This window comes from Channa argus, chromosome 23 (genome assembly GCF_033026475.1).
Source record: "Channa argus isolate prfri chromosome 23, Channa argus male v1.0, whole genome shotgun sequence".
Classification (NCBI taxonomy): Eukaryota; Metazoa; Chordata; class Actinopteri; order Anabantiformes; family Channidae; genus Channa; species Channa argus.
In genome coordinates, this window is record NC_090219.1 from 11417519 (window position 1) to 11439729 (window position 22211).

Genomic DNA, 22211 nt, shown 5'->3' on the forward strand with positions numbered 1-22211 from the left:
TCCTGAGCCCAGATAAAATAGGAGGGTTGCAGGAAGGCAGGAAGGGCATCCGGCTTAAAAACTCATGCCAAATCAATGTGCAAACCCCGAAGGGACAAGCCCAAAGCCGTATTTTGATTCCTTGCATACTGTAGACTTCTATAACTAGGTTTGTGCACTGGCTCCTAAATGTGTCGCAGCTTTCTTGTACCAGATAATCAAACAGTGCCAAATTCATTTAATTTCAGAGAATTTATCATATGTCATTTGAAACTAAACATGTTCAGGGTAAAAATAATCATTGGTTGCAGCGTTAGTTCAGTTCATGTTTTGCTGTGCATGAAACCAGAGCTAAGCTGAAACAGAGTAACTTCACCAAGGTTGTGTGTGTTGTAAGGTGCCATGCAGGATCTGGTAACAGTGAGGTCTCGATGTCAGAACGGAGAGTAAATCACACAGTTAATGCTTCTGAAAAGTAGCAGTGAAGAATGTGTCCGTGTGAGGATCCAGTCAGTGGTTGAAGGGCAAGTGAACTTTGTGACCGTGATCATAAAAAAGATAAAACTTGATCTGTCACTTCACTACAGCTTAATAACTTTTTTTTTCCCTAATTGCTATTTTATACTACGGTGTGATCTAAAACTCTACGAAATGAATTGAACTCTTGACATATGTATATATTGTATTGCAGCTAGTAAGCAACAAGAAATTTCCAAGAAAGATCTTAAATCATGTAGTAAAACTGTTTTCCATCACAAGAAAGCACTGAACAGTTTCTTAATCACATGTGTGGCTGTCACAGATTTGTAATGAAAGACGTCAAAGAGTTTGAATTCATGTAAATGAGGGTGGACACAATAATGTAAATATCCACTGCAATCAAATTCACGAATAGTTTTTTTAACGTGACGGTTGAGCTTTGAATATAAAGCCGGGGCTCAGATCAGTTAACAGCCAAAGAGGAGGTGATGGTGTTCAGGTGTTGGTTTAGGTGAATTTAGTTTGTAGACTTTGGGGTTGAGCTGTTTTCTGATAGTTAGGACACTTAGTCGATCCTCACCGCTCGATGTTTGAGGGTAGACTTCAAGGATCTGATCCAGATCTGTTGGTTCTTCTGAAGTCATGTTGCTCTTGTTGTCCTGGCCACATATCCACAACCTCAAACTTGTTACTGAGCAGGTTTATTATTAGATTTAGTCGGTGTAAACAAGATAACATTTTGGATTTGAAGATGTTTGATCCTGCAGCTCCAAATATCCATCATCCATACATGTTTGAGTTAACATAGGTAGTAACCATAGCGGTAACGTCCAGCAAGAAGGGACTAAAAGACCATTATCTCTAATCCTAACTCTCTAGAACTGTGAACCCATAATGCTCTTCTGTGTAAAGGGGAGAAGTCACAGCTTCATTGTGCAACTAAGTCTGTGAAACTGAGATTATGATGTTCAGGTAGAGACATTTGTTCATTTACTACACTAATATTTTACCAACATGCGTTACTTAAAATAAGGACTACTTTGTTTTTCCACTTGCTCTGCAGGCGACTTGAAATGACAGTTTCAGCTGATATTTGTGGTTCCAAACTCTGAGCTTTGCATAAAATTGTTGGACCTCAGCAGGACAGGACAGCGAATTGGTAAAGTGAACTACTGTTCTGTAGCTGAACTGTGCTCTCACATGGTTCTCTGTCAGTTTTGATTTGCAATAAATAGCTTTGCAGTAAATAGTTTTTGAATTGAAATTTAAGCTTTTTAACTTCACTGACATTGGTCATTGGGTCTGAATTAACCCGTATTTTATTCCACATCTGGACCATAGTTGGCCCATTGAGTGTGGAGCAGTAGGAGCTAGTATAGTAGTAGAAATGTGTGTAAAAGTGTAGATTATAGACGAATGTTGTGTCTTTCTACACTAGATGGAGCCACTGACTCATTATTCTTCATGTCCACTGTGTCTGTTTGCTTCTTTAACACACATGTTAAAGTTTTCAGTATTTTCAGCCTGACTGTGATGTTCTTATTAACCATGATGTACATATAGTTTAAACAAAAATGATAGCAAACATAGTTGAAATAATGTTGTTGTATTGCATCAGATTGGAGTTTGTTGCTTTTATTGAGTTTATTACTTAACATTAATAAATAAATAATCTCTTTTGAAGTTTTGTATACTGCAGGTACATTTAATTAATGTAATTCATGACTATAAGGATGCAGCTTCGGTCTCAGTGAGTTCCTGAACATGAAGGCCTATGAAGGATGAGGCGCAGGTGTCATGTGCTTTAATAAGACGAAAGTTAGATTCTTACACTACTAATAACTGGATTCTGTAACTTTTGAAGACTAATATTTTAATAAGTCACTTGTCCACATACAATACTGTGTTTACTGTGTTTTAAAATAAGTTAAGTTTGTTTATTGGTTATTGTTCATGGGAAAAAAGCCCAAAGTCAATCCACTCTGCTACGCCCAGATATCAAATATGATAAATAAGAAGCCTCAAAAGTCCCATAATCAAGCTGAAATCATTTAAATTCCCTGATTGGTTCGAAGGGTGAGCTTGAGTTTGACAGCAGCCTCCACATTAAGATAAGTTGGAGCATATTTCTACCACAAAGTATTTAGCTTAAATAAAATCCATCCATTATCATTCACACTCAAATTCACGCCTGTGGGCAATTTAGAGTCACTAAATAACCTGCTCTAATAAAATAATTACATTAAAAACTAAATTAGCACTTAAACATCAGCATTAGAGACACGATGAGGTCAGACAGAGGTCAGTGACTAAACACTGGTTTATAGACAGCAGGGTCACAGCAACAATGCTGAAAGAACAACTTCAGAACGACTTTAGAGTTTTATGGATGAGTTACCTGCCAGGAAGATGGGCGGCACTGTTCTTCTGCCTGTGCCGTTTCTTTGCTGTCTCTCTCCCCCCCCCCCCAGGATTCCACCAGATTGGCTAATTTGTATTAATGGGAGCCAGTCACCATTCAGACAAGGTTGAGAGAATACATAAGAGGGGCTCTTATTTCTTTTATTTTTTTATTTTTTGCTGTTTTGTGACGAGGACAGGCCTGTGTACAGGGTCACCACTTTTTTAAAGCCAGTTGGAAAAGATTCCTTTGGTTGTCTAGTGCATTGCCTCCCCCTCCCCCTTGTCCCCCTCCCTTTGTGACACCATGTTACTATGACGTTGTTTCTTATTCTGCTTTGATTGTATTTGTTAGGAGCTGCAGTTTTTCAGATGCGGATGTTTAACTTTCTAAAAATCACAAAGGCTTCAACTTAAAATAGCGTATGTTGGAATTGGCGGAGAATTCTTGAGGAAATCAGAATTTTTTTACAGGAAAATGATAGAAATGCTTAATGGGGGATCGCATTAAGTAGGTGATGCTAACGGAACAGAGTCCAGTCTGGATGCAATGTAATGACTTTAGCTCTATAAAGACAAGACCAGAAGCAAAGGCCCAGGCAAGTTTTGGCCAACATATATAGAGACAGTTGGATAGCAGATATATTATTAAATGAACGACTTGGGAGTAATTTTCAACAAATGTACCATTTTTGCATGGTTTGTTAGTTTGACTTTGGCCTGTGTGTTTACTAAAGAGCCTAAACTAAACTGAGGTTGGAGGAGGGATTTGTTTGGACATGAACATTAACAACTTCGTTTTGTATTTTACTAACTCACCAGATTCCAAATGGAACTAACTCACTAATTCATCCCCTGCTGTAGGTGAACCTGAGAAACTTCCCACTCAGGGCATCATCAGGTGTCTCCCTGCCGATGCCCCTGAGCCAGGCACTGACCTCTGAGCTGCTAGTGCTTCATTTAAATCACACACACTTTAGATCCCATCGCAAAGGTAACTGAAGCGTGATAAGTACAAACACAGGAGTGTGTGTGTGTTAGTTACTGCAGTGTGTCAGTATGTGACTGGTCTGTGCGCTTGCGTGTGTGTTGGGGGAATCATGTCACTTTTGGCCGACTTCCCTCTCGCTCCCTCTCTTTCAGCAGCCAAACTGAACCTCATGGTTTTTTCTCTTGAGGCGGCTCTGATTGGTCGCAGGAGAGCCTGTCTCCAGAAACTGCTCTAATCCTCTTAGATAAAACAGCTCTCGTCCAATCCCCTGCTCCTGTCTCTCTCTTTCTCCCTCTCCCCTCCCTCCCTCCCTCCATGGGGAAGAGAGGAGTTTTTAATCCAAGTGGATTACGTTGCAAATTGGGTGACAGTAGACAGCAGAGGCAAGCGGCTGCAGATTCCCTGCCATCTTTCTGAATGCATTCAAGAGGAAGATTGGTCCTGATTTCATGAGAAGCAGCCTTGAAAAGCCTTGAATACCCTGGAAGATCAGGTTGTCTTTTTTTCATTTTAACTTCAAAATTTGCTTCTTCCTCTTGCACAAGAAAACTTTAGGATCAGTTCGTCCTATGGTGCTAGTCTTTACAGATCTTGTGGAAGTTGCCTTGAGGAGTGTGGAAAGCTAAAGCCGAATGCAGTGAGAAGATGCAGGCATCAAGACAGGTTATTTCACACACGATGGAGAGCATCCAGGCTCAAGAGCTCACAGCTGTGACAATCATCTTCTGGCTTTAGCCAACATGAGGAAACCGTTTCCTACAAACTCTTTATGATCCTCTGTGACTCTTAGAGCTGGTTTGCAAGACTGCCTCCAAACAATAAGAGTCTGAGCTCCAGAGTTGGAAGCAGGATGCAGGGCAGGACGCTGGAATTCATGAAGCTTTTGAGGATTCTCGCAGTTTTCTCCCTGTTCGTTACAGTTCAGGCTCAAATGAAGATCCCACCAGAGACGTAAGTGTCACTTTGGATCTGACCCTCTCTATGGTGACCTCATCTCTGCTCCTTCATACACAGCTCTCTCCTTTCTCATCTTTAAATATGTGTAATATTTAAATAGTATTGTTTATGGCTGCAACATTCCATCAATGCACATCAATATTAGTCACACTTAACACATACGTGCTTTGTAAATCACTTATTCTGACCAAAAGCAAAAAATAATATTTAGTATTTGTTAGTTTCCCAATTGTTTTTTAACAATTTATCAGAATTCTGTTGAATGTCTGGGAGCTAAATTGTGGTGTCTCTGTGGAAGACGTAGTAATAAATCATGTTCCATCATGTATGTTGCTGTGTCTAATTCGATTTCAGACATTACCTTCAAACTGTTTTAACTTCAGCACATTGTCTGCTAAAATGATAAGAGCTGGCGTCTATTGCAATTTAGAATGAGTGAATCATTAAAGGCCTCGTTCTGCGCTTGTTCACCAATGAACCACCAAACAAACATCAGCTCATATCTAATGAGGTAAGCAGTGGTACCACATTAAACTTGTCTGCACGTTGCTTGGGTCTGGTTAGATGCTGCTGGGCCAAACCACAGAGAGACCTTTTTTCTGAGTATGTATTGGAAAAGATAGCTGCAGTCTTTGATAGCATACTTGTTTTCACAGTTTGTGTTAATCCTGTAAGAGTAAAATAATAAAAAAATAAAATATTCTAAAAGTATATCAACAAGAGGGAAGATCAGGTCATAATCACCCCTGTTCAAACCGATCTCTTTTTTGTGAACTTTTATTTTAGCCCAATATAAACAGAAACCATGGCGACACTGAACATGCTGTTGATGTTAAGTTGAACTCCATAGATTTCTCAAAACTTTCTACCATCTGATCAATGCAAGGTGTCAATATCTGAGGACTTGCAGATGTCATAACATTTCACACAAACATGTAGTTCATGTTATTTTCCCTGCTAGAGCTCCATCTTCAATCTGCTATCGATTGAACAAAGTATCTCTGATTCTTCCTTTGACGTGACGTTAAAAATGGACAATGGACAGGATTTAAGTTGGCTCCACATTTAAATCATAACTTTAAATGACTTTAATTATGGCTTACATCATGCTGTGTACCTTATTTTCTGTGCAGCGGTTGGGCCTTAAATTAGCATAATGCAGAAACAACAGTAGGTTTTTTTAGTAGTTGTTTTTGTTGGGTGTCTGTCAGTAGCTCATATTATTTAGATTCCAGCGCAGTGGTTTGTCTTGGAAGCAGAAGATTCTGCTGCTGTTGATGTGCAAGGCATTAGTGTGTACTGGGAGGCTTCCAGTGGCAGTGTTTTAATCTATGAATGTTAGGCTTATCAAAATAAATCCTGAATGGACATGCTCCAGAAAAATGAGGCTTTGGAAACAAACTCCCAGAGTGCACTGTGTTTTGTGAAGGTCCTGTGGGAATAAATATGTCGACATGCCTCAGTTTTCCCTGGGGACTTACGTTTCTGTCCCTTCGGCTTCTCCCCTGAGTTCAGGGCCACATTTGGCACAGTTTTTACGCCGGATGCTCGTCCTGACGCAACCCTCCCCACTTTCTAGCACTTACTAAAATCTTCGTTCCTTCATCTCTGTCCCCATCTCAGACCGAGCAGATGGATTGTTTCACGTGCTTGGGTTACTGCACAACCCGATTCCTGCACCTTTACTTATTGTTGTTCAATTCCAAATTCAACCCAAATTGGTTCTAATGGCAAAGTCTTCACCTTCAAACAGCCCTTTTAGGATGTCAGAACCACACAAAGCATCTTCACTTTCCAGCTCTTAAGAAAAGATGAACCTGTCGAGCACATTGTCTTAATAGTTGAGACAGGACACCACTTGAGTGCTACCAACATTGAAATCGCTTCTTTTTAATGAGATCTGAGTCCGAGTTTGGATCTTAACCAACATGTGTCCAATCCGTGACATTCACTTAATTTTAGGACAGGACCCCACGGTATTCGTCGTACTTGGCAAATAAATCTGATTCTGATTTATGTCTTAACACAATTTTATCGAGGTGGTCTTCAGAGAAGTACTTGTTGATGCCTTCGTTGTCCTGATGTGCAGTGTGAGCTTTGGGATCTGGTGTGTACCACTCTAAACTACATTCATTCAATTCGGTTTGTCACAAGTTGAGACACGTCTAGAGTAATTAAAGGAAACAGGATGCAACTGAGCACAATTTAGAACCACAGCAAAGTTTTGAATACTTTTATAAAGCGAGAAATTCAAATTAAAATCCTAACATATTTTCATTATGTCCTTAAGGGTTATAGAAAACGGAATATTTTCTAAAGCCATTATATCCATAACACAGAGCCTGTGTTTGCATACATCCGCACTGAACTCAGAGGATTAATGTCCAGAACAGATGGACCTCTGATCTTCAACACATGCAGAGTAAACACTACACACACACACATATATATGTGTGACATATCTTTCTCTTGTTTTGAGGACACTGTTTTTATCAAGCCTATCAATCCTGATCAAAACTCTCACCAAAGCCTAATTATAAAACCAAGTCTTATTCTTTTTAATTTGTCATTCACAGCTTCTCATCTTACAGCTGAAATACCAATCATATCACGCTTTCTGGCAGGTCGAAAAATCTCTAGATTTTGGTTTTGTGGACCGTGTCAATGCAACATACCCTTTGTAAATAGTTAGTAAACCATTTTGTGTGGCAGGAAATTTTGGTAGGCAGGGTAAACAGTGAGAGGGAGGGGGACCATGTAAGTTACACTTAAAATGACATAAATATGAGACCAGTTCTCACTGTACCGTTCTGAAAATAGGAAAAAGTAAAACCTCCTATGTTGCCTGGCTACTACGTTAGGTTAGAGCCCCCACGCCAGAGGTGGTGTGAAGCTGTTATCACATATGGACTCGGTGTGCGAGTGGGCGAATGAGAAGCACCATCGTAAAGCGCTGCGGATAAAAACGCTACATAAGCGGCCATTTACTATGTCACTTTTGTCAGCGAGTTTTCTTTTTGCGACATGAGAATATAATTAATATATTTTATACTATTTTTATAGTGAGCATTTTCAAAGCACCACATCCCACCACAGGTCTACATCATTTAAATGCCTTATTGAAATAACATTACCTGCAAACTTTTCTATCTAATTTCATTTGGCAGTTATTATATCATAAGTGCTTAAATAAAGAGAGGATTGGTATCCTGCTAAATAAATATTAAAATGAACCAGCAGGTGGCCAGACCGTGTGTAGGAGTATACCACTTATTTTCATGTTGTCCCCTACGTGTGTTTGTGTTCAGAGACACAGGATATTATCTGGATTTTAATTAAAGGTTAAAAGTAATATTGGACTAGAAGAATTGTTGTTGGCTGTGTGTAAATTGTAAATTATAAAGTGTGATGGGTGCTGTATAAATTCATCCACACCTTATGCAAGCTAAGTTCTGCCGTTGCGCGATGCACCTGCCCACACATTCAGCTGTTAAGATTTTTTTCCCCCACAAATTTTGCAACGTTGACATTAGAATATTAAGTGCTTCAAATAAACACAACTTTATTTTGTTGGTTTTATGTCCCCTAAAAGTGCCCTGAGCTGTGCCTGTAACTGTGCCTGCAGCTCAGTGTGTTGTATGGTGTTGTAATGTTGTGAGTTTGTGCTGATCAGATACCTGCAGCTCGCCGCTGTGACCCAGATGAAGAACAGATTATCTAAATCTCTTTTATCAATGTCATATTTAACAGCCCTTTTCAGCTGTATGTCATTGCTGCAGCAGACTGTTGCCACAGCAACACGCAGCCAAAATGACAAAGATGAATGCAGCAGACACGGATCTCACACACACACACACACACACACACACACACACACACACACACACACACAGAGTGTACTGTGTATACAAGAGCTTTACATAACCCTTTATATACTGTTTATCATGTGATGAGATCATTAGTACATGGACAGCAGTGGTTACTGACGCTTTTTAAAGGCATCAGATAATGTTAAAAAGGTTCCTCTTAACCTTAAAACGTGTGGTCCATCAGGTTAAAACGAAGTCTGTTAAAATCTTTAGAATTTTTCACCTCTGGCTTGTTTCCACAGTTTCTGTGTGTTATTTTGTTCTTTCCTCTCCCTCGTTGCTGTGGTTTGTGTGTTTTATAACCTGCTCATTTGGTTGTGTGGCTGTGTGGAGGCGGTGTGTTCTTCAGCTGTGGTGTAATTCTATACAGTTTATGCAGCCAGACGACGTCTTGTTGCGTTTGTGATTTTTATGATAAATGCCAAATAAAAATCACATTTATTTAACTATTCCTATAGTCAATCTAGTGGTGTATTCACTTCCTTTATTTTAGTAAAGAAACACTGCTAAAATACTCCAGTACAAGTCAATAAAGTACAATAAAGCAAAAAACTATTAAAAGCAAAGTTAAAATGCTGAATGTTTAAAATTGTCTGAGTGTTAAAGTGTTGTAAGAAGACGTTATGAGAGAAATATTGCTAAACTACTGCTGAGTAAGCAGTATTTTAGAGTTGCTTGTTGTTAGAGGGGAAGATGTTGTTTTGGTCACTAACACTTCTTTATCCACAGTTGTGTTTCCCATCACTACATTATCATCACAATGATAATAGATTCTTGTAACATGCAACATCCTGTTGATGTTGATGTTGAGGCTGCATGCTGACTGTTGTCTGTGTGTGTTTCAGGGTGCAGCAGTGGGCGTCCGTGTTCTCTGTTCAGCTTCGAGAACTCACAACAAAATACTCCGGCTCTCTGCTGCTGCAAAAGGTAAAAAAACGTTTGTATCCACTTACGTTAAAATGGCATTGAAGGCGAAGCAAACTTAATCCTGAACCTAACATCATAACAATGCATTATCCATCCACTGTCATCAGTTAACAAGTTTGTTGTCTACGGAAACAAGACATACAATTTAAATAAAAATTGGCTTTTAGTGTACTAGCTGACATTAAAAACAAAAAGGGGGGATGCAAACATTTGCAACCTACTGTATATGTACCTGCCAATGTAACAAGTAGGTCGAAAAAATAAGCTTGCAACTAACCCAAAATCCCCCCCCAGTTGTCGGTGTGTGCTGCTACATTTTTAACACTGGTTCTTGAGTTCAAGATTAAATTTCCATGCTCACCCTCAATCTTCCAGTCGCGTCTTTACATCCTGACGTTTTCAAAAAGGGATGTAGACGTCACAGCTGGGATAAAAGTGAGTCCTTCACTTTATCCTTAAATGTATGGACCTTCCAGGAACCTATGTTAGGATACTTCTTTCATATCAGCTCCACATTTAATAGCATCATCAGGACCATTTCTGAGGGTGATGAGTAGGCACCTGCGTAATGCAGCACAAACAGCACAGATGTTTGTGGATTGCAGAAAGAACCTGGCACCACACGCCTCCATCACCCTGCGTGGCTTCCTTGCACTTTCTGGGAACCACAGTCATCCAGGGCCTCCAGAACCTCATGTGACAAAAAGTGTGCAGAACAGGATGTGCTTTCTGAAAGACGTTGAACCTGCCAGTGTCAGTAATGGTGAACTTCTACACTGCCGTCATTCAGTGCTGACCTGCTCCATCTCTGTTTGCTATACTGCCTCCACTGCCAAGTTACAGGAAGAGACTTCAGTGTAATGTGTTGCTGCCATCAAATTCAAAATGAGCTAATATTTTCCATCAAATGCCGGTTTCTCGGTTTCAACATCGGATATGTTGTTTGTTATATTTTGAATACAATATGGGTTGATGAGATTTGCAAATCATTGCATTCTGTTTTTATTTGTCTTACACATCTTCCCAGCTTTTTGGGAGCTTTCAGTCTGGCTGCTCAGTGCAGATATGTGGTTGGTAAACCCATCCTTACACGTTCTACCACACAAAAAATCAAAACGGTCAAAATTTCCAACCTTTTGTCACTGTTGCAGTTTCTCTCTGGCTTCATTGACCCTTAACAGTGAGCTGCCAAGGACATACTTGCACAACTATGTGTACCCTGCACAGAGCTAGCTGAACATTACACACCCTAAAGATCATCTTACATATTACATATTTTGTTAAAGAATACAGGAAGATTCATGTTCATTGTGACATTTTATATTGTCATCGGTTTGGCTGATGTTTATGCACCTTAGTGCTAAAGAGAAGCCTGACTCTCAATGTGAAGTATTTTTTGTGTGTGTTCACCAGGGAACACACTAACACTCACACAGGGATCATGGTAATGCCCAGATTGAGGGCCAAGCCCTCTTTGCTGGCATCAGGATTTGTGGCCTGTTCTGATTTTAGACATTCATCCATTTATCTTTCACATTCAGATTTACCAGACGCGACCTTCTGCTAGTCAGGTTGCAAAAATACTAAATATTCAAGGTGTTGTTAATGTCAGCTATGGAAATAATAGCTGGAATATGTTTTAAATGTAAAACAAAAGAAAAGTTGGTTTATTCTAGATGCCATTAGATTTCAAAAAAGTTCAGGAGATGGTCAACATCCATTTGTTCTTGTACCTAATTTTTGTTCTTGTACCTAATTTTTTTGTAACATAAATTTGCCTTTGTGGACTTTGTTGGCCATCTTGGGACTATTATTTTGGTTACTCCTTGTGTGTCCACCACTGTTTTAAAGCTGTCCTTTTCCTGGGGCAACAAAGCAGACTCAGGTCCAGTTACTGCTACCTCCGTGTTTCACACATGGCATGAGTTATTCTGCTGGTGCACATAAGGCCTCTCATTCAAGTCATAAAATTCTACTTTGGACTCATCCATTCTTAGACCTCTGGCTCATGGCTTTGTTAAAGCTGAAGACAGGCAGCCATGTTGTTTTTGGAGAGTAGCAGCTTTCTGCTGTTTTTCAGTGTTCTGATGGTATCATGAGCATTGATATTCTGTACTGCTAGAGAGGCCTTTTGATTCCGAGATGTTACCTTTGGGTTCCTTGTGACCTCCCGTTCTACTCCACAGCTTGCTCCTTGTGTGATCGGTGTTGCACCTGGAAAGTTTAACAGTGCTGTTGAACGTTCTCCATTTGTACATGATCTGCTTGACTGTCGAGTGGTGGAGTCCAAACCCTTTAGAAATTCTTCGGGAACCCTTTCCAGCCGGGTGACCGTCGACAACTCTTCTTCTGAGTTCCTCAGAAACCTTTGTTTGAGCCATAATGCACTTCTACAAACCTCTGTTTTCACGATCAGACTTTTAAAAGCAAAGAGTCAGGTTTCTCTGACCTCCCAAACCCACCTACTTAGAATTTCCCCTTCCAAAAAAGCAATTGTTCTAGAGGTTCACAAACCTCTGCCACAAACAATTATGTAACATTGGATAATTGTTCTTGGTAAATGAGTGAATGTGTATTTACGTTTTGTTTGTTTAACTGGGTTCCTTTTATGTTGTTTAAGACATGTATGGAATTTAGAAAATGCTTTTGGCTGTATGTAGGCATCAATAGACTCTAGCTCCCACTTCAGATTCAGGAAACAGACACCCTTTCTACTTTTAAGTCTAGGCTGTGTGTTTTCTAGTGTGCAGCTACTGGTCCTACCAACCTGCCCGATGTTTGGTTGTTGCTTTTGTTGCACTTTTTCTTTTCTCTCTCCACTTTCCACTCACCCCAACCGGTCAAGGCAGATGGCCGCCCACCCTGAGCCTGGTTCTGCTGGAGGTTTCTTCTGTTAAAGGGAGTTTTTCCTCTCCACTGTTGACTATGGCTTGTTCAACGGGGAATTGTTGGGTTCTCGACTAGTCTTGACTTTATTCTGTAAAGTGCCTTGAGATGCCTTTGTTGTGAATTGGCTCTATATAAATAAAGTTGAATTGAATTTAATTGAAGGATCACTTCAACACTGTTCACATTTGAATTTGTATTTGTGTCAAGAAAAAGTGGAAAAAGAGAAAGTGGAGGCATTTTTTACATTTCCATCAATGCTCCTTTCCCAGGCCTCCAGATGAACTTATTATTATCTTTTACTTGTATATTGGTGCAAAATACTAGTAAGGAACATTGGTCACAGCAAATAAATCATACTAGAAAAATTACAAGCGTGTAAAGTTCCACACGCTGTGTTTTCTGTAGGAGTAGTTGCTAATCGGGAGCAGAAGACGTCCACTGAAGTCACACTAAATATTTGCATCCGCCTCAGTAAGTGGGTTGCTACTAATTGGAATCAGTGAATGACTTAATGGAGTGATTCAGAGTGTAAGTAACCAGACTGAGCCGTCCCACCTCGCTCTCATCTGGCTGATCCGCCTCGGGCTTCTTAAACCAGAGAAAGTGACCTGATTACCTCACAGAGCCTCGGTGTGCCACGTCACAGCAGCTCATTTATCCTGAGAGATGCTTTCACAATTGTAATTATCTGATTTAAGGCAGAGCAGTCTGCCAGCAGCATGACATCACTTTAACTTTTAATCATTTCGTGGAAACATTATTAACTTTATTTGTGCTACGAGAGATTTATTCCCACACATCTTTGCAAATCATATTCTAAGACCCTCTTAAAGACTTGATTTACCTCTTTAAGACTTGCATCCAAACTATGGCTGCAGACCCCAAACTGTAGCCTGATGTGCACCTCCCCAGAAATGTAACCTCACAGCATGGCAACACAGATCACAGCAACGGCAATTGGTCCACTCTGACATTCTACCTCACTCAGTTCAGTGGACTATCTGTATCTGTAATGTCGGCTCTCTGTCCTCCCTTGCTGTAATTTCAGTAAAAGTAACTGCTGTTGAGCATCTATTAGCTCCGTTTCAGTCCCTGCTGTTTGTAGGGCGTCAAAAAGACTCCCTGCCAGCGCAGTGTGACGAAGACACACTCACACACAACTATAAATGTTCAGCCTGTGTGTAGATTCAACACAGGATCATGAATCAGGTTTTAGGGGGCAGATGATTGACAGAAGAAGCTTCCAACATCTGGTGGTTTAACGACAAAGGACCAGATGTTTGGTTTTATTTCTAACACACACAACCTTTACATGTCAGACTCCATTTTTTTAAACCATATGATGCTGTCAGTTCTGGGGGCCTGGTGGATCAATGGGCAGAGCATCGGGTTGGGATGCAGAAGGCCGTGGGATCGAATCCCACCCCAACAGGTGGCCCCTCGCCCAGCCATCAAGGGATTAAAAAAAAAAAAAAACGTGGGGGGTTGCGGCAGGAAGGGCATCCGGTGTAAAAACCTGCGGAACACGTTCTGCTGTGGTGACCCCTGAAGGGACAAGCTGAAAGCCATCGATCTTTTCACAATTTCACCTTTGCTTCATTAGCACACTAAACATTTTCCCAGTAGTGTTGTGTTGTTTCAAACTGCGCTTTGGCAAATCTCTGGTGTGGAATGTTTTTAGAAAGTAGTATTTGACAATGTCCTCCTATGCTACTCTGCATTCTGCCTTTGGAGTCATCTTGGATGGATTCCCAGTTTTGAGTTACAGTAGCCAGAAAACTTAATCTGATGATCCTTTAAAACAATATTGAAAAATATGGAAAAATTATTGCAACTTAACTTTATGATGTTTGTATACTACAGGTATCTTTGAAGCCAACTGTTTAACATCTGCTTTTGTTTCCTTCGCAGAAACTCAAGGATGTGGAGTCCATCATTAAGATTGTGGAGCTGGACGGGGACAGCTTGGTCAAAGATTATTCTGATGATATTGAGTCGATGCTGGGAAGCAAAATGAAGTCGGTGAAGGTGAGGATGAGGATGAGGAAGCTTACTTTAGTGTCACTGTCATAAATTGCTTTTACAGAACATGGTAGGGACTTGAGGCTTATTGTTCACTGACAGATCAAACAAACAGAAGATAATATTGCATGTTAATCCCTCAGCTGTAGTCGTACAGTTTAGTAGGCAGCTTTTTCCCTATGCTAACCTCAGCTAATTGTCCTCCAGCACCTGCTTTGTAATTTAAACAACTTAACACGCAAACATGAGCTTAATGATGATCAATTCGCTTTAGCTCAATAAGAAAATGAGTTAAGTTTGTTTTCTAAAAAAAGTTGAACCGTCCCTTTGATTAGGTTTATTGCTGAATATCAAACCATTTAGGGTCCTAACCATAGTATTGTAGTGTGAAATACAACATAGTTTTGACTCTTCAGTTCAAATGAAACATCACAACAGACAAATCATTTCTGATGTAAAGTTCACATCCCCATTTATCTAATGGTAACGTCTGTCAGGTTGCTTGTCTGTCTGTCCTGTACAGCCTTCTTTGAATCTATTCATTGATTTCTAATGTCATTTATGACTGGACTCTGGGAAGGCCGAGGTAAAAAATATGCTATGTTGGTCTAGCTTTTATTTTTTCTTTTCTGCTTCCTGTGTCAGAGATTAGCAGAGTCTGCAGAAGACGCTGACCTCTACCATGATTTCAATGCCACACTACAGGTTCGTGTTCTTCTTTTGTCCTGATAACTGGCAAATAGCAATTTCTGATTAACCATTTGTGCTAACTTAACTAAATGTACATTAAATATTATTTTGATGGGAAGAAAGTTCACACTGTTTGCTATTTCAATATACTGGGATGCAATTTTTTTCACCAATTGTATTAGTAGCATATAAAACTCAGCCTTTAATAAAGTGACAAATAAAAGCTGCGTGAGTTAAAAACGTCATTGTCAGTTTGTCAAGTCTAACCTCTAACTTGTCAGCATCTGACATATTTGGGATCAGCTGTACTGCAAGTTTAAGGCAAATCTTAGCGTGTTAACTGTGTCTGAATCAGAGGTAAAAGCAGGCCGGTCTGGACTGGACACTGCAGCAGTCTGAACCTTTAAATCTTTCCCTGACACCTGAAATTAGATCTGAAATTAGATCACTCATCCTGTGAGGAAACCGAGTCAGTGCCGCAGCAAAGAAATTGCATAGATCAACAAAGAATACATTGTGCTAACAGTTTTAGGTCCAGATGTTAGACCAGATACAAGATTTCTTTTAACAGCTAAATATTTAATGTTGTATTCAATTAGTTTCTTTTTCTACAGTAAAACCAAGAGAAATTAAAAACGGTGCAGTGTGGAGCTGTACAGTTATTTCCAAGCTAATCGAACTGCAAAGCAACGGAGGCACAATCTGAACAACCAATTAAAACACTGTGTACATTTACTAAGAGCTCATAACTGTTTACTTACATTCTGATCTTCTATTTGTCATGTTCCTCATGACCTATCTGTCATCTCATACCACCTTCCGGTCTATGACAGTGTAACTCTGGGTGCATTTGTTTTAATTCCCACGTAGCACGATGAGGTGGATAAATAGTGGCTCCATGTTAAACATGATATAGCAACTTTGGCTATTATAGAAAGGTGAGTCAAAGTGCAGGCAGACTTTTTGTTTTTAGATTAGTCCTGGAAAATGACAGTTAAACTGCAAAAACATACATGTCCTGCAATGTGACGATTGTTCACGTGCACGCAATGATGATGATGCTGAAACTATATACAGTATTTTTCCAGCTCTAGTCTGTTTATCCAACTCATTCATGTAATATTTAAATCTTAATTAATGCTTTACGATTCCTGTTATGCTTCATAAATTTCCCAATTTTTAGTGATTTTGAGAAGGAAAAACTCTTTCCTGTTATGTTTCGTGTGGTGTAAGGTGTTGAGTGGATACATGATTTTCCTCGTCTGGATCCACATTTATTAGTAAAACTCTAATAAATGCCTGTATTAATAGTTTCTGTAATACTGTATGTCTTATTCTAAAAGGAACTTTTTCATGTCGCCCTTTTCTTCTTTCAGTTTGATTACTACAACTCGATGCTGATCAACACGTTGGACGAGGACGGAAACTACGTAGCGCTCGGCGGAGAGTTCCCACTGGAGGAGAATGAACATTTCAACAACATGCCGGTGAACACGCAGCAGAGCAACATCCAGATTCCCACCAACGTCTACAACAAAGGTCAGAACTTGCTGTTTGGCTGTTAAATCCAGACAACTGTCACTAGATTCATTTGGTATTAAGGAAAACTCATTTGTGATTGATATTGGCAAAAATAATAACTTCAGAAACGTAGGTCCCACTGGATCTAAAGGTACGTACATTAAGCTGTATCTGTGTTTTCTGTCATCTTTCTACAGATCCCAACATTCTCAACGCCATCTACAACTCAGAGGCATTAAATGACGTCTTCATCAGCAACTTTCAGAAGGATCCCACCCTCACCTGGCAGTACTTTGGCAGCTCCACTGGTTTCTTCAGGATCTACCCTGGTGAGTTCAAGTCCAGAAGAGTAAGCAGTTAATATCGTGTTTTTATTTTATATTTCTTCACTCAAGTACTGTACATAAATACAGTTTTTGTGAACATATACTTAGTCTATTACCACTTTCGAAAACACTTGGATACGTTATCAGTATTTTTATAAATAAACCTACATTTTCTTCCAATATCTGCTTTTGTGTAAGTAAAAAAATATGGGCTGTTTTTTTTATCATTGCATGAAAATCTGCTGCTACTATAGAAACTCATTATTTTCATGTGATTCCAAGGTAATTGTGATGTGATGTGAGGACGTTGTACAATATTTTAGTCCAAATTGCATCTTTATATTAATGCAGATTTCTTATTCATATAGTCTCTGAAATGTGAAAAGTTCACAGTGCATGTTGGAGAAGATGTAGTCAGTATCAGAACAACGAGCTGTGAACTGACTCCTTGTGTTCTCTGTCAGGTATTAAATGGACCCCAGACTCCAATGGTGTGGCAGCTTTTGACTGCAGGAACAGAAACTGGTGAGTTTGGTCCAGACATAAATCTCCATACTTGTTCAACAATCCTGATCTGCCACTTTTGTGGTAAAGGTTTTGCTGGTTTCAGGTATAAAACTACCAGGTTTAGGCTGTAGAGAAGATGTAGTGATTGCTAACAGTGATTAATGTTAATGAATAATTGTTTAATGGTTTTCATAACTTTTTGTACTGGCAGGTAGATCAAACCTTTCTCTTTTAACTGTATCAACAAATGACAGGACTACGTTACATGACTATATGACTAGAACAAAAATGCATTTTAATAAATAATTTAAGGCACCAAGTCAGTTAGAAGAGATTATCGCTATTTTAAAAACAGTGAATCATTATTAAACACAACAAGTGAATATGTATGAGCTGAGATTTTGGATGATCTTGAATATGGTTTGAGAATAAACGGCCTACAGTTATATCAAGCCGAACGATGAGTCTCCAGAGCTGCCAGAAATCCTGAATACACACCCCATCTCCGGTTGGTCTTCACCATACTGATAAAAAGAGAGAGAGAGTTTTTCATCTAAATCATCTAATGACATTAAAGTAGCTAACACGCACATATATATATAATATATAGTTAGTTTGTTCTGCAAGGTAATATGAGACTAAGATTACTGATAACTTCTAAACTCTTAGTGGTCAGAATCACTTGCAAGAGTTTGAAGTATTGAGTGCACAGACTACGTATTAGGGTATGTAGCCTTTATAATGTTAAGAAAATATGTCAAAGTATTACAGAACTTAGTCAAACGAATGGCAAATTAATATAGTGAACATTAGTCCCCAGTGGTGACACTGTGACTCCATTTACCACATTTATTACATGAATAATATCTTATAATATCTTTGTACTTTTTTTTATCGTATTGTGAGCAGGCTTAGGTAAAATCCAATGAAATCACCTATTTAAACACAATATTCAGGTTTTGTGATGCTGTTCTCTAGACTGGACTTACAGGTTAGCTTACTCTCTTTGTTTGATGAAGCCCAGTGCATTAGGTTTGTTTACTGATGTGGATAAAAAGATTCGTATCTGGTCTGCTGTAAACACTGAGACAGATGGTTTGCTAATTTTAGCCTGTTTAATAAAGGCGTCTATTCACCAGCAGCATGGAAACAGAAACATAAAGTCCAGCAACAACATGAAGTCGAAGTTTGCCTGTTTGCCGACGCTACAAAACTAGAGTACACGTTAACATTCAGCCTGCTCCTCAGAGTTCCCGACTCTTTAAACCAGCTTCGGTTTGGGCATAAAGTTTTTCCTCTTTAAAAGTACAGTATTTTCCATATGTTCACTTAGGCAAATCTTTTTGCTGCCAAAGACTTGATTCATGATCAGTTGAAGTTTCTGAAATCTCAAGTCATCAACTTTGACAGAAAAAACCCAACGTGAATCTAATTTGATTAATCGTGTTTGTTTAATGCGTTAATAGCAATGGCATTTTTATAGGGTATTTCTGTATTTACCGTATAAATACAGAGGAAAAACCGCTGGAAATGAGGCTGATCAAATCCCAGCGTATCGCTGAGTTCCAGTCAGTCCATGCAGTCATAGCCCGGGCTGTGTTGTGGCTGAGCAATGACCAGCCCAAGCCCTGATCCTCAGGAAAAGACGATAATCTGCTTCTTAGCTGGGTCACTTCAGACCACATGGCACCATATGCGACTGCTCATGCATTTCTAAATACCAGAGTGCTGCATATGTCCCTGAACGCCTCGTCACTCTGCATCAATACAGCGGAGGTGCTTTTGCTTTTGACAGTGATGTGAAAACAGCTTATTTGTCTAAGTATATTTTGTTGAGACATATGTTTAGGTCTAATTTATAAACTGAACTTGCTTTGAAAATGGTTCAAAACTAAGAATTGATCTTACATAAATAAGATAACAGCTGTAAAATGGATAGAACAGAATCACAGTTTTTAAAGTTCTGTGTATAAATTGTGTGTAAATTGGCCTTTAAGATGGATGTACTGTCATGTGATGTAAATAAATACTGTTCCCCACCATGACTGAGTAATTTGTGAGTTTCTTCTGTTGTCCTGCGTGTGCAGGTACATTCAGGCGGCCACGTCTCCAAAGGACATCATCATCATGGTGGACATCAGTGGTAGCATGAAGGGGCTGAAGATGACCATTGCCAAACACACCATCAACACCATCCTGGACACCCTGGGAGAGAACGACTTTGTCAACGTCATCGCTGTGAGACACACTGACATACTAGCCTAGAAAAGACACCTGTCCTAATGAGATCACACTAATATAATCTAACTGTTGCTGATCCAGGGATTTGAACCAGTAACTGCTGTTTGCTCATGAGCCTTCCTCTCCCTTTGTGTGTCTCTTTCTGTCTGCAGTACACCGACTACGTTCGTTACGTGGAGCCGTGCTTCAGAGGGACACTGGTCCAGGCCGACTTGGACAACCGAGAGGTAAGACCATTATCTACTTCAAAGAGACTTAACAAGCTGAGAAGGTGTCTTAGCAGCCAACACACACACACACACCCCATGAATCCCCTCAGGGTCATCATCAGATCAAACTCTTGGCCTACTGCTTGGAGCAGCATTAGAAAATCAACCCGCAGCTGCCTGTTGTGTGTTCACACATGACTGTCTTCATGTCTTTACTTCTCAAGTGGTTCATGACTGGGTTTTGAGTTATGGTTAGAATTAGGTTTAAGTATGGAAGATAAGGTTTGTATGATAATGTAAAGTAGTATACATTATTTCTTCTTCTAAATATTCTTATGCTGTGTTCACAGTTAAGATGCAGTTAGATAAGATAAGGAGATGTATTACTAGCTAATATAGAGTGTAAGATGCTGTAAAGTTAGAAGTAGTCTCTCTGAGTACATTTGAATTGGACTATGCGTTGCAATGTCGAATTAACATAAACATACAGTAAAATAAACAAGTAAGCATCACAGGTGATGAGAGAGATGATCACATGTTATGGTCACATCCTGTATACTGTGAGAAAAGATGGTGTTAGGAGTGAGTGAGTAGGTTCTGTGTTTGCTTGATTAATGTGTGTTAATATACATAAAGGGAGGGAACGGTTTTAACACCTGGGATTGTTGTGGCAGATTCAATCAACTGGATGATTTTGGATTTAAACTGGACTCAAATCAGTAATCTCATGGTGAGTCAGCGCAATGAGCCCACAGCTGTGCAGAGCTTCCTGTACACTCGAATCTTGGTAGTGAACAAGTCAACAAATAAATCATGGCAAGAGTCTTGGTCCCACAGTTTCGGACTTGTTGGGTTGAGGTTCAGAATGTTATTATCACGGGTAAGTTTAGGAATTAGCTAACAGATGTATGTTACATGTATGTGCAATGCATCAGTGACACTGGGGAAAACAGCCTGTTCGTTATGTCAGTATGTTGTAAAACCAGAAAATTGTTATTTTAACTATTAAATTAAAATCTATTAGTTCAGCACAAGCTGTCACACCTTCTGCAAATATATCTGGAATAATGAAGTAACCTCCAGTCTCATCACAGTACGGGCTGCTTTCTCTTGCCCCCCTCAGCATTTTAAGGTACTGGTGGAAGACCTGCACGTTAAAGGAGAGGCCAAGATCAAGGAAGCTATGAAGGAATCCTTCAGAATCCTCAATGAGGTTTGTATGTTGTGGTACATGTTAAACAAAAGCAAAAATGTCTAAAAATATACCTTTATTTATGTGAAAGCAACAGTTGGACATTTATTTGCATCCAGTGGAAAGATAAGGTTTCGCTTAGTGCAGTTTCTTTTGACATGAAAACATTCAGATGCTCAGATTTTATGCTACTGCAATTCTGTGCTTGGAATCCATAACCTCCTATTTTACATGCCTAAAGAAGTGAGGAAGTGATTTCATTTACAGCAGCTCTTTGCTGTGTGTGTGTGTGTGTGTGTGTGTCCAGGCACGGGCGAACGGTCAGGGCAGCATGTGTAACCAGGCCATTATGCTGATCACAGATGGAGCCATGGAAGACTTTGAGTCCGTCTTTGAGGAATTCAACTGGCCTGAGCGCAGGGTGAGGATGAAGATGACACGGTCACATTTTTTTGTCCAAAATCAGTTCCCTGTCGAATAACCACAGAAAGCCACAGTGTTATGGGTATTTGTGAGGCTGAGGGCTGAGGACTGCAGCATGTACTGAAACTCAAGACAGCTCTGACATTTACAATTAATTAATATGAAAGAAGAAAGATATTTACAGTAATAAGTAACTACATTGAAGCCGCAAGTAAATAATAAACTCTGGAAATATGCAAAATCGCCTGCCTGGTAAACCGGTGTAAACTGGTTTGTTTCCCTCTTTAGGTACGAGTCTTCACCTACCTGATTGGCAGAGAGATGACCTTCGCTCAGAACACAAAGTGGATTGCCTGCAACAACAAAGGTCAGCTGTGTGTGTGTGTGTGTGTGCGTGTGTGTGTGTGCGTGCATGCATTAATTTATGTGTGTGTCTGTTTTTCCAGGTTACTACACACACATCTCCACACTAGCCGATGTTCAGGAAAATGTCATGGAGTATCTGCACGTGCTCAGCCGACCGATGGTTATCAACCATGACCACGACATTATCTGGACTGAAGCCTACATGGACACTGTGGTGAGTCA

General features: G+C 39.7%; 1 protein-coding gene across 2 annotated transcripts in view; it reads left to right on the forward strand.

Annotated features, from left to right (window-relative positions):
• Positions 1-4226: 4226 nt before the first annotated feature.
• LOC137108556 (voltage-dependent calcium channel subunit alpha-2/delta-4-like) overlaps positions 4227-22211 on the forward strand; it is a 58993-nt gene continuing 41008 nt past the window's right edge. For both annotated transcript variants that reach the window (XR_010912213.1, XM_067493292.1), the window contains exons 1-13: positions 4227-4801; positions 9522-9603; positions 14404-14520; positions 15160-15219; positions 16581-16743; positions 16923-17054; positions 17516-17576; positions 19646-19796; positions 19952-20026; positions 21132-21221; positions 21508-21621; positions 21912-21990; positions 22070-22203. Coding sequence is in view for 1 of the 2 variants with exons in the window: in XM_067493292.1 (XP_067349393.1) it covers positions 4701-4801; positions 9522-9603; positions 14404-14520; positions 15160-15219; positions 16581-16743; positions 16923-17054; positions 17516-17576; positions 19646-19796; positions 19952-20026; positions 21132-21221; positions 21508-21621; positions 21912-21990; positions 22070-22203 (1359 nt within the window). In the remaining variant the exon portion in view is untranslated. The remainder of the gene's footprint in view (positions 4802-9521; positions 9604-14403; positions 14521-15159; positions 15220-16580; positions 16744-16922; positions 17055-17515; positions 17577-19645; positions 19797-19951; positions 20027-21131; positions 21222-21507; positions 21622-21911; positions 21991-22069; positions 22204-22211) is intronic.